The following is a 13,870-nucleotide window of genomic DNA, read 5'->3' as shown; positions in this document are numbered from 1 at the left end:
GGATGATTCAGAATGCATTACACAACCATAAGAACTTGAGACACTTTTTTTTTTTTAACAATGTGAGTCGTAGGAACAGAGTTTCGACACTGCCACAGAATCACAGAATGCAAACTGCCCTTCCCATTATCAGCCAGGCAGAGGGGGCAATTTTGTTTCCCGGATTTGCACCGTTCCGTTTAAAGAAAAGAAAACTTGGGTCTAAAGACGGGAGAAGAGAGAGATGACGTCTGATATTAGCAAAAGTAAAACAAGGTTGTCATTTGCTGGCTGCCCTCAAATTGGCGCCAAGTTTCCCGGGTTGGTGGGGGGACACACATTTGCCTCCCAGGAGAGGGACCCTGGGCTTTGAACTTCGAAGCGTATGAGAGGAGGGGGAAGAGTCTAGTTGGAGGTGCCAGCATCATCTTGGATTGAAATCAATCAGACTGATGCATGATTGCAATAACTAGCCCACATCACCTCTGCACTGCCCCTTTCCATATGGTCTTTATATCAGGATTCCGCAGGCTGGGTGGCTCATTTCCTGCTGCAGCTAAAAAAATTCCCCCTCGCTCCAAAAAGAGAGAAAGAAAACAAAGCAAAGTGAGACTGATCGTCCAGCAGAACTGTTTGACTAAAGTCCCTCCAAAGCTGAAGCAACAGCCCCGATTAAGTTCTTTGTTATCTTATCAACTTAGCTAGATGCAGAGAGAAGCCCAAACAAGGCAGGAATTAACTTAAGACTCACTCCAAATGTCAAGGAATCTGACATGTTCCATCACTTGGGGTTTACCTGAGACTTCTTTGGGCCCAGGCAGGGGTGTCGCAAGGGGGGGCGGTAGGGGCAGTGCGCCCCGGGTGAAAGGGGAGGGGGGTGACAAGCGGCGGTCCCTCCCGCCACTCCCACGCGCCGCCGCTCCCTCCATCACCCCAGGAGCAGCAGCGCACGGCCGAGCGAGCACCCCGCCCGTGCAGCGCTGCTGTTCCTGGGGTGACCAGTGGTGTGTGGGGAGTGGCGGGAGGGGCCGCCGCTTGTCACCCCCATGCGCCGCCGCTCGCTACGTCGGCCTGGGAGCAGCAGCGCACGGTGTGTGCGGTGCTGCTGCTCCCGGGGCAACGGAGCGAACAGCGGTGCGTGGGGGTGACAAGTGGCAGCCCCTCCCACCATTACCCCGCGCTGCCACTCCCTCCGTCACCCTGGGAGCAGCAGCGCACGGCCTGATGACGGAGTGCACCTGTGCGACATTTCGTGCAGACGCACTCTGTCATCGGACCGCCGCTTCCGCAGCCCCCTTTTGAGCTGCAGAGCGAAAAGGCGGCTTGTGGGGCTGCCGTGCATGATCGGCGGGGAGCCACCGATAGCGCTCGGCAGCCCCACAAGCTGCCTTTTCGCTCTGCGGCTTAAAAGGGGGCTGCAGAAGCGGTGGTGGTCCGCCGATCGTGGCGTCACAATGTGACGTCACGACACCCCACCCCGGGGCGTTTTCATTCGCCGCCCCAGGTAGCGTGGAGCCTTCCTCCGCCACTGGGCCCAGGGAGACATAGGAATAAAACCATAAAGCATTGGAGGCCTCAGAACAGAAGCACACCCTCCAACATTTCTCCAATGAAAATAGAGACAACCGATTCTAGTACTAGTATTAGTAGCACCCTGCCCATCTGACTGGGTTAGCCCGGTCATTCTGGGCTACTTCCAACATATATAAAAACATAACAAAACATTACACATTAAAAAATGTCCCTGTACAGGCCTGCCTTCAGGTGCCTTCTAAAGGTTGTAGAGTTACTTACATCCTTGGCTGGGGGGGGTGGGGGTGCCGCATAACTACATACCCTCCAGCATTTCTCTGATGGAAAAAGGGACGTTCTAAGGACATTCCAGGATCAAATCAGAAACCGGTACGGCTTCTGTAATTCTGGGACTGTCCCCAAAAAATAGGAACACTTGGAAGTAGCTAGACCCAAATTAGTCATTTAATGACTGCTTGGGGCCTGCACAAGACATTCTGTGCTGCCCAGGATGAAGATGGTGTCCCCACCAGAGAGCGGCTGCACTGGCAACCGAATCTTGCAGCAACCCTGGCGATGGAATAGAGCCCCCCGCTGCACCTGAGAGTTGCAGCCCAGCTTAGGGAGTTCAGGGTCAGCCTTGGATGTTGGACCATATCAGGTGAGCAAGAGGCATCATCAAGAGTTCAAGGACACATTCCAGCCAAGGAGGGTGTGAAGCAGGGCTGGTGAGGGTGGCCTGGGAAAGGGCCTTCTCTGTGGCAGCCCCTCAGTTGTGGAACTCCCATGCCACCTTCATTATACAGCTTCTGGCAAATCCTGAAGAGACACCTCTTCGCCCTACCCTTTCGACACTTGAGGTGTATGTTTTTAGGACTCCCCCTATTTCTCTAATTGAAAGATGTTTTAAACTGTTTTTTTAATATTTTGTTGCATGGTTGTGCTTCAGTGTCGTAACCTGCCCAGGGACCCAATAATAAATAATGAATAATTCCGCTCAGAACAAATCAGAAGCATGAAGTCTCGCGCAGGGAAGCCTGCGGTTCGGATGCAAGGATCCCGAACGGTGCTTCCCGGGGAGCACAAACCGTCTCCAAATCCCCCACGTAAACACAGCCGTGGTGCATATCAAATGACAGGCAGCCCGTGAAGAAGGCAAGCCGTTTTCTTCCAAAAGATAAAATCTAAAAGCGAAGGTTTAAAGCCCGCAATATTGCACAGCGGAGTTGAGCTAGCTGCCAGCAAGACTTCCTCGCAGGCTGGAGACCTTCCTCGTCGGCTGCCTGGTTAAGAGTTAAAATTCCTCAGATAATTCTAATTTAAACAATCTGTAGCCATCAGCACTAAGGAGGTGCCCGCCAGCTGGTGATGGTTAAGTGGTTCCTTTTCTTTTTTTTCCAGAAACCTGAACCTATTAGCAAAGGGTCAAGACATTCTGTTATACTCCGTAGCAAGTTTCAACAATGGTTGAAACCCTCTCGTAGAATGCAAGTGTCTTCCAGGGATGGGGAGAAAGAGAGAGAGAGAAGATTTCATTTCAAGAGAAGCTTGGGAAAGGAACTCCCACAGATCTGTGATTTCCAACTTTGAACAGTGCAACTGGAAGGTCCTGCAAACTCGGAGTATTGGGGGACCGGACAGGAAGGAACCTCCACACACTTTCACTCACAGACGCTTACCTTCCTCGCAGTTCCTTCCCGTGAAGCCAGGACAGCATCGCCATTCCAGGGCAGTCAGTGTTCTATAGGAGATCTTGTACATGGGTCTGATGAGAGTCCTGTAACTAACACAAGCAAGAGGTCACGCAGGCTGCTCTGCCCCCAAACCTGCCAACCTTGCAAATATCAAAAGCTGCACGTTTGCAAGTAAGCTCAGGTATGCTTTAATGCAAGGTCGACACACAGCACAAAACACTAAGTGCTCGTCCACACTTCCCACTGGTCCTAGGCCTAGGAAGCATGGGTCCATGCAGTTTCCTATTTGTCCTGCTCCTTTCCCAGGGAAAATCCACTCTTTAGTGCTAAATAAGAGCAAAAGCTTCCCAGGCTTTGGGGGTGAGGACCAGGCTTTAATACTTTAATACTCCTAATTTACCCTGAACATTTAGGGGACTAGTTTAGTCCACTGGCTGCACACCACTGCTGTTTATTCTGACTGACTGTGTGCTAAAAAAAACAGTTTCCCCCAAGGGGAAAGTGGAAGTTTGGGACAAGAGGAAGTGTGGATGGACTCTAACAAGGGTACGGACTCCCAGGTAAGCGAGTACAGGTGCAGCCTCACCGCAGTTTCACGGGAACGTAAGAACCTCCTACTGTACAAGGCCAAGCTTTCTCCCTCTTCCACGTGACAGCCCTCTAGATATTTGAAGATGGCTGTCCTCTCGCCTCTCGGTCTTCTCTCCTCCAAGCTAAACCTGCCTAATTCCCTCAACTGTCAACACACACAAATGGACTCGAAAGGGCCCCAGATGAGCCTGTCAACTTCCTGCCGGCACAATCGAGAAAGGAGACTTGCAAGTTTGATCCCAGTCTGCAAGGCAATTGTGTGCTCAAACGGCTTCTTTGCAAAACTGATACGCATTGCAGGGCAAATGCGTTAAACACACAGGAGGAAGACATTTCCTGTCTGGTCCATTTGGGTCCCAGGATGCTCTTTTTTTGTCCTGACCAGCTCCCGGTCTTGAAAACGTACTTGTTTCTGAAGAATTAGCCTTTGGTACCAAATGTGGAAACTGATGTTCTGCATTTGGAATCGTTGCATGCTTGAAATCCCCTTAAAACAAACAAACAACCCCCCCCCCACCCCAAAAAAGTAAAGTTCAAACATTCCAGCCATGACTATTTACCAGTGACAGTTTCGATTTCCTGGTCCCTGGTGATTCCTTGCCCTTATCTTTGCCTTGTTAAAATCAGGGTGAGTTGCTAGATGCTAACCCAGAGTCTGTACATCAGGAGTGGCAACCCCCCTTTTTTGCCTTCAAGAGCAATGTGTGACGGGGGGTGGATAGTCGAGAGCCACATGTCAGTGGGTGTGCCCAGTCAGCAGTGGGTGGAGCCTAGAATGGTGGTGGGCAGGGCCATTGATACAAATTGACACACACACACACACACACACGTGTGTCATTGGAAAGTCAAATCCACTAATGGAGGCCCAGATTAATGATGTCTGGGACGGAGCTCCCTCTGGTTGCCTTAAACATAGAAGGAGGGCTATCAGGTTTCTGTGCTTCTCCTCCATAAATAAGGAGCAGCATACTCTAGATGTTCCTTGTTTGTAAGAACTTGATCTTCTCCAGTGGCAGCTTTGGAACTCCCTGCCTATTGATACCAAGGCTGGGACCTTCACTGTACCCTTTTTGGCACCTGCTAAATCATTTTCTCTTTAGGCAAGCCTGCCCAGATGTTTAGAACATTGATAGTTATTTTAACTTTTAGAAAGTCTTAAATTATTATTCATTTTTCATATTGTTTTGTTGTTTTAACTTTTGGTAAACCGCTTTGAGGCTTTTTAGTTTCTTACACTCAAGCAGTATATAAATTTAACGAGACAGATAAACAAAACAAAGGAAGAAACATCTCCTGGTTTCCCAACCCCTTTTGTAGAGAGGGCATATGTGGGTCCACTGAAAGGGGGCTAACGCACAAGGCACAGGATCCCTGCAATATGACGAATCTTCACATGCATGGGAGCAGAGTGCTCACCAGGCCCATGGGTAGGGGAAACCAGGTACCCTTGCCCCAGGCCTTGGAGGGCTAAGGTTGTTGGGGGTCTGACCAGGGAACAGCTGCTTTTTTGTTTGAGCTTATAACTTTTATTCTAACAAGACCTCAAACATCCCCATATGAGACAGCCGCATATTCATTCCTGCATTGCAGGGGGCTGGACTAGAATGATCCTCAGGGTCCCTTCCAGCTCTACAATTCTATGATTCCAAGACCCCCAGGCCTCAGACAAACTTGGTGTTCACAGTATTACATGGGTGAATACTTTCCTTCCTTTGGTACTCTGCTTTGCTAGGTACAAGCTTGAAACTGAAATAACTTTGTGCGGTTCCATTTGGCATTTGTAATGTTTGATGAAAATTTTAAAAAATTTTAAATATACACAACACACACACACACACACGTGCGTGCGTATTTATACACACATTCTATACATGCTAATGCACATTCCAACACAAAGACAACCACACATTAATACAAATACACTTGTGTATTGGGCCTGATCCAGCAGCAAAGATCTTCTTTTGCTGCATGCCTCTGAATACTGAATATAGTACAGAATATCAGTTGCTGGTAATCGCAAGTGAGAAGTGTACTGTTGCGTTCAGGATCTGTTTGCAGGCTTCCTATAGGTATCTGGCTAGCCTCTATGAGAACTGGAAAATGGACTATAACTGTGATTCCTCCATTGCAAAGGGTTGTACTAGATGACCCTTTGGGTCCCTTCCAATTCTATGGTTCTGCTTTTTAACATGTTGGGAGGGCAGACAGAAAAGGACACTGCCCCCCCCCACCGCAGAAAAAGAAGAAATCATAATCTGACCCAAGCTTGCGCACATACTATCCCCAACAGTCACCTTGGCACACCTTGGTAAAAGCTGGAAGCTGATCCTGACACTAGCTTGCCTAATACCCTCTTAAAGCCATCTAAGCCAGTCATCCCCGCATTGTGTGGCCAGTGAAATTTGCAGAGTTAATTATCTGTTGCCTGAAAAAGCACTTCCTTCTGTCAGTCCAGCAAACCGATTGCCAAACAGTTCCACTGGGTGAAACAGAGTTTATCCTTTATCCTTCCCTTTAAGTCGTCTTCTGTTTCACGACAAAAAAGTTCCAAATGTTTCATCCTCCCTTTATCAGAAAGATGGATCAGTTCCTTTAAAAAATAAATAAATCATAGAATCCTGAGAGTTTGAAGTGGCCTCAAAAGTCATCCAGCCTAAGCCCGCCCACTTCCGATACAGCCTGTTCAAGATCATGCACCGTCCTTAAAAGCGCTTCCAAATGCCCAACTGAAATGCCCTTCCTTACAATTTAGACTCTGGAGCAACAGAAAGCAAATTTACTCCATTGTCTGTTTGACAGCCCTTCAGGATATTTAAAGTTGCATGGCCTCTTGATCATTTCCCCTGCTTGGCTCATTGTGTTTGCCCTGTCTGTACCTTCCTCTTTTTAACTCTGTGCTATTCTTTCCTTAAGGGGTGCTGGTGGCACTGTGGGTTAAACCACAGAGCCTAGGGCTTGCCGATCAGGAGGTCGGCGGTTCAAATCCCCGCGACAGGGTGAGCGCCCGTTGCTCGGTCCCAGCTCCTGCCAACCTAGCAGTTCAAAAGCATGTCAAAGTGCAAGTAGATAAATAGGTACCACTCCGGAAGGAAGGTAAATGGCGTTTCCGTGCACTGCTCTGGTTCGCCAGAAGCGGCTTAGTCATGCTGGCCACATGACCCGGAAGCTGTACACCAGCTCCCTCAGCCAATTAAGTGAGATGAGCGCTGTAACCCCAGAGTCGTCAGCAACTGGACCTAACGGCCAGGGGTCCCTTTACCTTTATTCTTTCCTTGCCTGCTGCCTCCAGATGTTTTGGATGCCTACTCCCACCATCTGAATCTCAGTCTTTAGCTGCGATCCCTGCATTGCAGGGTGTTAAGTCTAGTTGACCCCTGAGGTCCTTTCCAACTCTACAGTTCTATGATTCTATGATGTGTCATGTACACTCAACATGCTGTGTCAGATCTGCTTTCTTATCCATTTTCACAGCACACAGGTAATCTGTGGCATTCATTCCCACAGGATGGGGTGAGGACCCACCAACTTGAATGGCTTTAAAAGATCAGACAAATCTGTGCCTGTCAGTGGGTACTGTCAGGGCTGGAGTCAGACACTGGTCAGAATGAAAGACGTGGGGCTCCGTTGTCTATGCAGTTAACTTTGTATTCTGCTGGGTATCGTAAGTGGAGAGAGCGCTGTTGCTTGTGGGCTTCCACTGTGAGAATGGCCTTTGGCCTGAAGTAGCAGGGCTTTTTACACACTCTTAACTTCTTCACCGCCTTTAGAAGCACTATTATTATTACAGTCATACCTCTCGTTACGCTTGCTTCAGGTTGCGTTCATCACAGGATACGAATGCGCCGAACCCGGAAGTACCAGAACGGGTTACTTCCGGGTTTGGCAATTTGCACATGCGCAGAAGCACTGAATCGCGCCGCACACATGCGCAGACGCGGCGCTTCAGGTTGCAGACCTTTCAGGTTGCGAACGGGGCTCCGGAATGGATCCCGTTCGCAACCAGAGGTACCACTGTATTACTATTATTATTATTATTATTATTATTATTATTACAATTAATTTATTAATCACCTTCCAAGCCACCATCTCAAGGCAATATGCCTATAAGATTATCAAAAATAGGGCGGGGGGGAGAGACAACCAATACATTGAAAACAAAGACTAAAACCTTAACAAGTGGACACTTGTGGTAAAGACATATTTATCCAGTTGGGAAAGACCGTCAAAACAACAAAGTTTCCAACTGTTTCCGGAAAGTGCAGCTAGAGGTGACTATCATATCTTGACAGGGATGCGATTCCACAGGACAGGGGCAGCCACCCTGAAGGCCCTGCTCTGAGCTCCTGCAGAGAGGGCTTCTGAGATCTTTGCAGGTGAAACTCTCCCACAGACTGCAGTGATCTGGTGGGTTTACAAGGCAGCCTCTCAACTACGTGGGTCCTTCTTTGTGACTGCGAGCAGCCTGCCTCTACAACCCTGGGAAGAAAACTCGGCCTTCCAACCAAGCCAGGAGAAGTTATCAGACGGCGGTTACCTCACTAAGTTGGCACAAGGTCCCGGCCACCGGCAGCTTTGATAAACCCTCTGGATCACAGTCTCCGAGCCATTCTGCACCTGGCAGGAAACAGTCCGGGTGACCGTGTGTTGACACCAGTGCCTGCGGAGAGGAACAGAAGGCAAACTCGATGTCATTAAGGCCGAATCACTGACTGCTGCAAATCAAGAAGGTGGGACAACTAGCACAGAACAGAGAGGGGAATAGGTATTATTAAAAATTCCAGTACTGGCTGGTCCACTAGGGCTGCTGGGACAGAACCCTCCCAAGGAGTCCAGCGCAGAGGCCATAGCTAAGTCACAGCCACCCCCACACTGCCAGAATGCATGGCTCCTGAAATAGTCTGGGCCCCTTTAAGAGCAGAGGCTCCGCCCATTAGGGAGGAGCTAGCTGCCCAATTTAAGGCTCTGCCTAAGTTTGCTGGTTGTTAGAAGGACATTCAAGCCTGCCTCCACTGCGAGTGTAGGCTCCCCTTGGGGCTGTCCAAGGTGCTACCTTTCCATGCTTTTCACTGCAAGAAGTGGAGTTACTGGGAACCAAGCAGATAGCCTTCTCTCTCTCTCTCTCTGCAATGCTTTTTATTAGTTTCTTTAGATATTACAAGTACACAAAACACACACAAAAAGATCATGAAGGAACACCCAGAGTTAATGAAAATGTTCAACACCATATGTCTCCAGGATCTTACATCATGATTAGATAGTCTTCTACTTTTTAAAGGTGACTTCTGTCTACCTCACTGCGGGTCTTTTCCCCCCTTTTTCCAAGCAGAGGGACTTCTCAGTAGTGGCACCCACCCTGTGGAATGCCCTCCCATCAAAGAGATAAATTATACAACCTTCCGTAGACATCTGAAGGCAGCCCTGTTATCAGAAGGTTTTTAATGTGTGGTGTTTTACTGTGTTCTGTCGGAAGCCACCCAGAGCGGCTGGGGCAACCCAGTCAGATGGGTCGGGTACAAATAATAAAATTATTGTTGTTGTTGTTGTTATTAAAGGTGTCACATGTTCTCAGCCTGAAGCCCCCCTCAGCAATCTGGCAGCCGCAATCTGCGCCAGCTGGAGCTTCCGAACCAGGTCGAAGGGCAGCCCCACAAAGACTGCATTTGGGAAACAAGTTTGTTTCAGCTCTCCCTGGAGATAGGATGAGCATCCAAATAAATATAATGTTGGCCAGCCCTGCTTCAGATGCTAGGGAATGCGCAGAGCTACTGGGAGGAAACCACAGAACCGATGTCTAGCACTACCTCTACTGAGAGGGCGGCTATCATTTTTGTGCCAATGAACCTGGAGGAAAGGAAACAAGGTGGAACGTCATCTAAGCAGAATTAAACTCCATGAAAAGATTTACCGCTGGAGGGGACGGCACTCAAGCATTGTTTACATTGCCCAATGCGCTTCAAAGCCTGCATCCCAGGATAAAGGATTTCCTAGCAATAAAGCAAGCCACCTAATTAAAAAGCTCTTCTCAGTCTGTCAGATGCACCCTCTAATCTTTATGGGAGTGACATGGCTTTGACCAGACAGAGCTGTAATTTTAAGACTAAGAGAGAGGCTTTTTTTTTTTGTAACAACAACTTTCAAGTGAATAATGGAGTCTGCTGAATTTTCACGAAGCACATGGAAGAGGCGTCCTTTATGTTAGATTTTTGTGTGCCCCAGATGTTCCTGTGTGATTCTGAGAGTCCTATCTAGGCACACTTGCAAACCTGGAGGTCTCCGGTCAGACCTGGAGTTCAGGCAACCCTAATCAATGTCCAGGATTCCAAGGAGCCATGGATATGGAAGTTCCCATGACTCTCAGGGTCTGTGCATGATACCATGGTTCCCTACCTACATATGGCCTGATTGTTGCATCCTGGTATGTAAGAGGGAAAGAGCAGGATTTCACAGTAGAGTCTCAATGTGCAGCCAATCCAATTTTGGACCTGTATTGTTTTTCAATATCTGGAGTGTGCTTGGCATACCTTCTTGGGGTTCTTTAAACCAGACAGCCTTATAGATAGAAAACCCCTTCACAGAGAGAACTTGTCCTTTGCATAGTAGGACATACGATCACCCAGCTCACAGTCGTACTATCAGGAGCTGTGTAGACTTAATGCATTATAAGCAAGTATTCTTCATGCACTTGTAATTCTGGCATGCCCGAAAAATAAAAAAAAATCAGACAGACAATGTCACTGGGTAGAGAAAATGAGACTGTTTAATTCAGCTAAGAGCTACTCAAGTCTTTGTTGTGTCGCCTCACATCAAAAAGGATACTGAAGAGTTCAAAAAGGTTGAGAAAAGAGCAGCTCAAATGATAAAGGGAATGGAGTGACCATCTTATAAGGAAAGGCTGCAGGTGTCTGCGACTTCTTAGTTTAGAGAAAAGATGAGAAAGAGATGACATGATATAAGCTTATAAAATTATGTATGGCATGGAGAAAGTGGATAGAGAAAATGTTTCTCCCTCTCTCATAGCACTAGGACTTGTGGCAATCCAAAGAAGTTAGAGGGACGCGGGTGGCACTGTTGTCAAACCCACAGAGCCTAGGGCTTGCAATCAAAAGGTCAGCAGTTCGAATCCCTGCAACGGGGTGAGCTCCCGTTGCTCAGTCCCAGCTCCTGCCAACCTAGCAATTCGAAAGCATACCACTACAAGTAGATAAATAGGTACCGCTCTGGTGGGAAGGTAAATGGCGTTTCCGTGTGCTGCTCTGGTTCGCCAGAAGTGGCTTAGTCATGCTGGCCACATGAACCGGAAGCTGTCTGCAGACAAACGCCGGCTCCCTCGGCCTACAGAGCGAGAAAAGTGCCGCAACCCCAGAGTCGTCCGTGACTGGACCTAACAGTCGGGGGTAGTACCTTTACCTTTTAAAGAATTTAGAACAATTCAGGACAGGTGAAAAATAGGGACTTCTTCATGCAGCACATAGTTAAACTATGGAACTCCCTCCCACAGGAGGCAGGGATGGCCACCAACTTGAATGGTTTTAAAAGCCAGATTAGACAGTTTCATGGGGGATATGGTTACTGGCAGCTATTAGCCATGATGGCTATGCTCTAACCTCCACAGTTGGAGGCAATAATGCTTCTGAATACCAGCAGCTGGAAACCACGGGAGGCCAGAGAGTGCGCTTTAGCTTGACTCCTGCTTGCATGTTTCCCAAAGGCATCTGTGAGAACAGGATGGCGGACGATATGGACCACCGGCCTGACCTAGCAGGCTCTTCTTAAGTTCTTATAGTGGACTTTGGGTCAAGATGATGCAGCTATACATCTGAATAATCCCACTTACGGCCCATCCGAAAGATACCTAGCTGTAAGGGAAGGGAGAAGGGTTAGAGTTGTCAGTGGCAGCTAGCTTTCTATATGCAAGGAATCTTTTTGTCTGGGGTGGGAGGAATGGTGCAGATCACAATCACATGAGCTACACAGTCTGAAGTGGTACAGGCAAGATACTGGTTGACGTCTGTGGATGTGGGGGGAGGTACGAGACTCCTTTCTTTTAAGCCAATATCTTAAACAGCCCCACTGATGTGCAAAAGCGTTCCAAAGCCCTAAGACGAAACGGTAATGAAAAGACCTCCATCTTAGGTTTTAGAGATTATAGATGCCCCCCCACCCCCGTCAACTCTATTACATACAGATGTACTGGTGCAAGAAAGTTAGGAACGCAGCTGGCCCGAGCCCAGGATAGCAACAGATACACTGAGCAAAATGTAACAGCTCAGATTTCAACTCCCCAAGTGCACAAGCCTGCTGCGTCTTTCAAAACTATGTCCATCAGCAACTGATTTAACAAAAGCTTTACAAAAAAATGCCTTACAGGGTTCACTCTCTGCTCAGTGTTTGGATTTATGGACTGGGCTACTTCAGTATAAGTGGGAGGGCTGCCAAGTTTTTTGGGGGAGGGGTTCTCAGTACCGTGCCCCCCTGGGGGTTCTCTGCTTCACCTGGGCCACTGCAGGAGCAGAGGAAGGAATTCGGTCCAGTTCACATTTAATGGTGAATCTGCCTCATTCACTTTTCCAGAAACAATTCACGAACCAAAGCATGGCCAAAATTCACCCCTTTTCCAAATTTTGCAGCGCAGTTCCCCGATCAAGCAACGTGCACTGAAATGCTTACACTAGGGTAAAGCGTTGTTACAATTAAATGCATTGTTATTGTTTTGATTGTTAAATCCTGTAGTAAATCACTGGTAGAGAGCATTTGTGTGATAAACAGACATATGAGCCACTTCCTGCAAAAGGAAAAGTCCCATAAAAAGGTAAAGGTACCCCTGACTGTTAGGTCCAGTTGCGGACAACTCTGGGGTTGCGGTGCTCATCTCGCTCTATAGGCTGAGGGAGCCAGCGTTTGTCCGCAGACAGCTTCCGGGTCATGTGGCCATCATGACTAAGCCACTTCTGGCGAACCAGAGCAGCGCACGGAAACACCGTTTACCTTCCCGCCAGAGCGGTCCCTATTTATCTACTTGCACTTGACGTGCTTTCGAACTGCTAGGTGGGCAGGAGCTGGGACCGAACAACGGGAGCTCACCCCGTCACGGGGATTCAAACAGCCAACCTTCTGATCGGCAAGCCCTAGGCTCTGTGTTTTAACCCACAGCACCACCCACGTCCCTGAAAAGTCCCATAGCAATTCAGAACAAGAGTGATATACTGTTATAGGGATGGTGGGAGGTCGTCTGGATGGTATCTTGTGTCCCTTCCAAACCTGTGACCCTGTAACAGGGGATAGGATCTAAAAGAGTACAGTGGTGAACCGGTCAGACCAATTCCTTTGTTAAGGCATTTGTTAAGTAAATGTCCAGTAAAGTACTAAAAGTATGGAGTGATGGGGGGGACAGCATACCACAAGCAGGCAGCCACCATAGAAAAGGCCTGTTCTCATATTGCCACCCTCCAGACCCCCCGTGGAGGGGGCACACAGAGATTCTGGGCCTCAGATGCTGAACGCATTGGGTCCAAAATTGGGTGTGTAAACAGGACAATGAGAATAGGTCTGTTCCATCAAGCAGATGGAGAGATGGGGATGCAGGACCACTCCATCCAAGAAGGGTAAAGATCCTTGAAATAAATGGAAAGATAAATAATATCAGGATCTGTTGCTCAAAGAAGCACATCTCTGTGACTCTGCACGGCTGGAATGGATCTCAGAGCTGTGGGCTGCCTGTAAAGCTTTTGTTATCAGCCCAAACAACTGCACCGAATTATCTCCTTGTTTTCCTAAGGAGGAAAGGTCTCTGTGCGATATTTAATGGAGATCAGCTCTGAGAGCACAGAAAATAGTGGGAGTGTTTTGATAAGGAGAGGGTCTCTCTCCCCCCCCCCCACCCACAACCACACCCAAGCTTCTCCATAGTGTTTCATTCCAGAGAGATCTCATTTCTCTTCAAGAGGGGAGAGGAATTTCAATAAAAACTCAAAGGTCATTGCTTCTGAGAGGGGAAAGGGGGCTGGCTGAATTCAACAAAGACGTTTTGAACTTTTGCTTTAAAAATGCAGGGTGGAGGGAGTGGGAATATGGAGCTAGTGGCGGGAACACCGATT

At 48.2% G+C, this 13,870-nt stretch overlaps 1 protein-coding gene across 4 annotated transcripts in view; it reads right to left on the bottom strand.

Annotated features, from left to right (window-relative positions):
• Window positions 1–13,870, bottom strand: part of COL26A1 (collagen type XXVI alpha 1 chain) — a 92,427-nt gene that overhangs the window by 64,551 nt on the left and 14,006 nt on the right. For 2 of the 4 annotated variants that reach the window (XM_033171896.1, XM_033171894.1), the window contains exons 2-3: window positions 8,311–8,433; window positions 3,171–3,274 (exon numbers count right to left, since the gene is read on the bottom strand). In XM_033171896.1, the coding sequence (XP_033027787.1) occupies window positions 3,171–3,274; window positions 8,311–8,433 (227 nt within the window). The remainder of the gene's footprint in view (window positions 1–3,170; window positions 3,275–8,310; window positions 8,434–13,870) is intronic. The other 2 variants (XM_033171895.1, XM_033171897.1) reach the window with 2 other exon arrangements.

Source organism: Lacerta agilis, chromosome 15, assembly GCF_009819535.1.
Source record: "Lacerta agilis isolate rLacAgi1 chromosome 15, rLacAgi1.pri, whole genome shotgun sequence".
Taxonomy (NCBI): domain Eukaryota; kingdom Metazoa; phylum Chordata; class Lepidosauria; order Squamata; family Lacertidae; genus Lacerta; species Lacerta agilis.
Note: the sequence above shows the minus strand (reverse complement) of the source record. Positions and strands in the feature narration are given on the sequence as shown.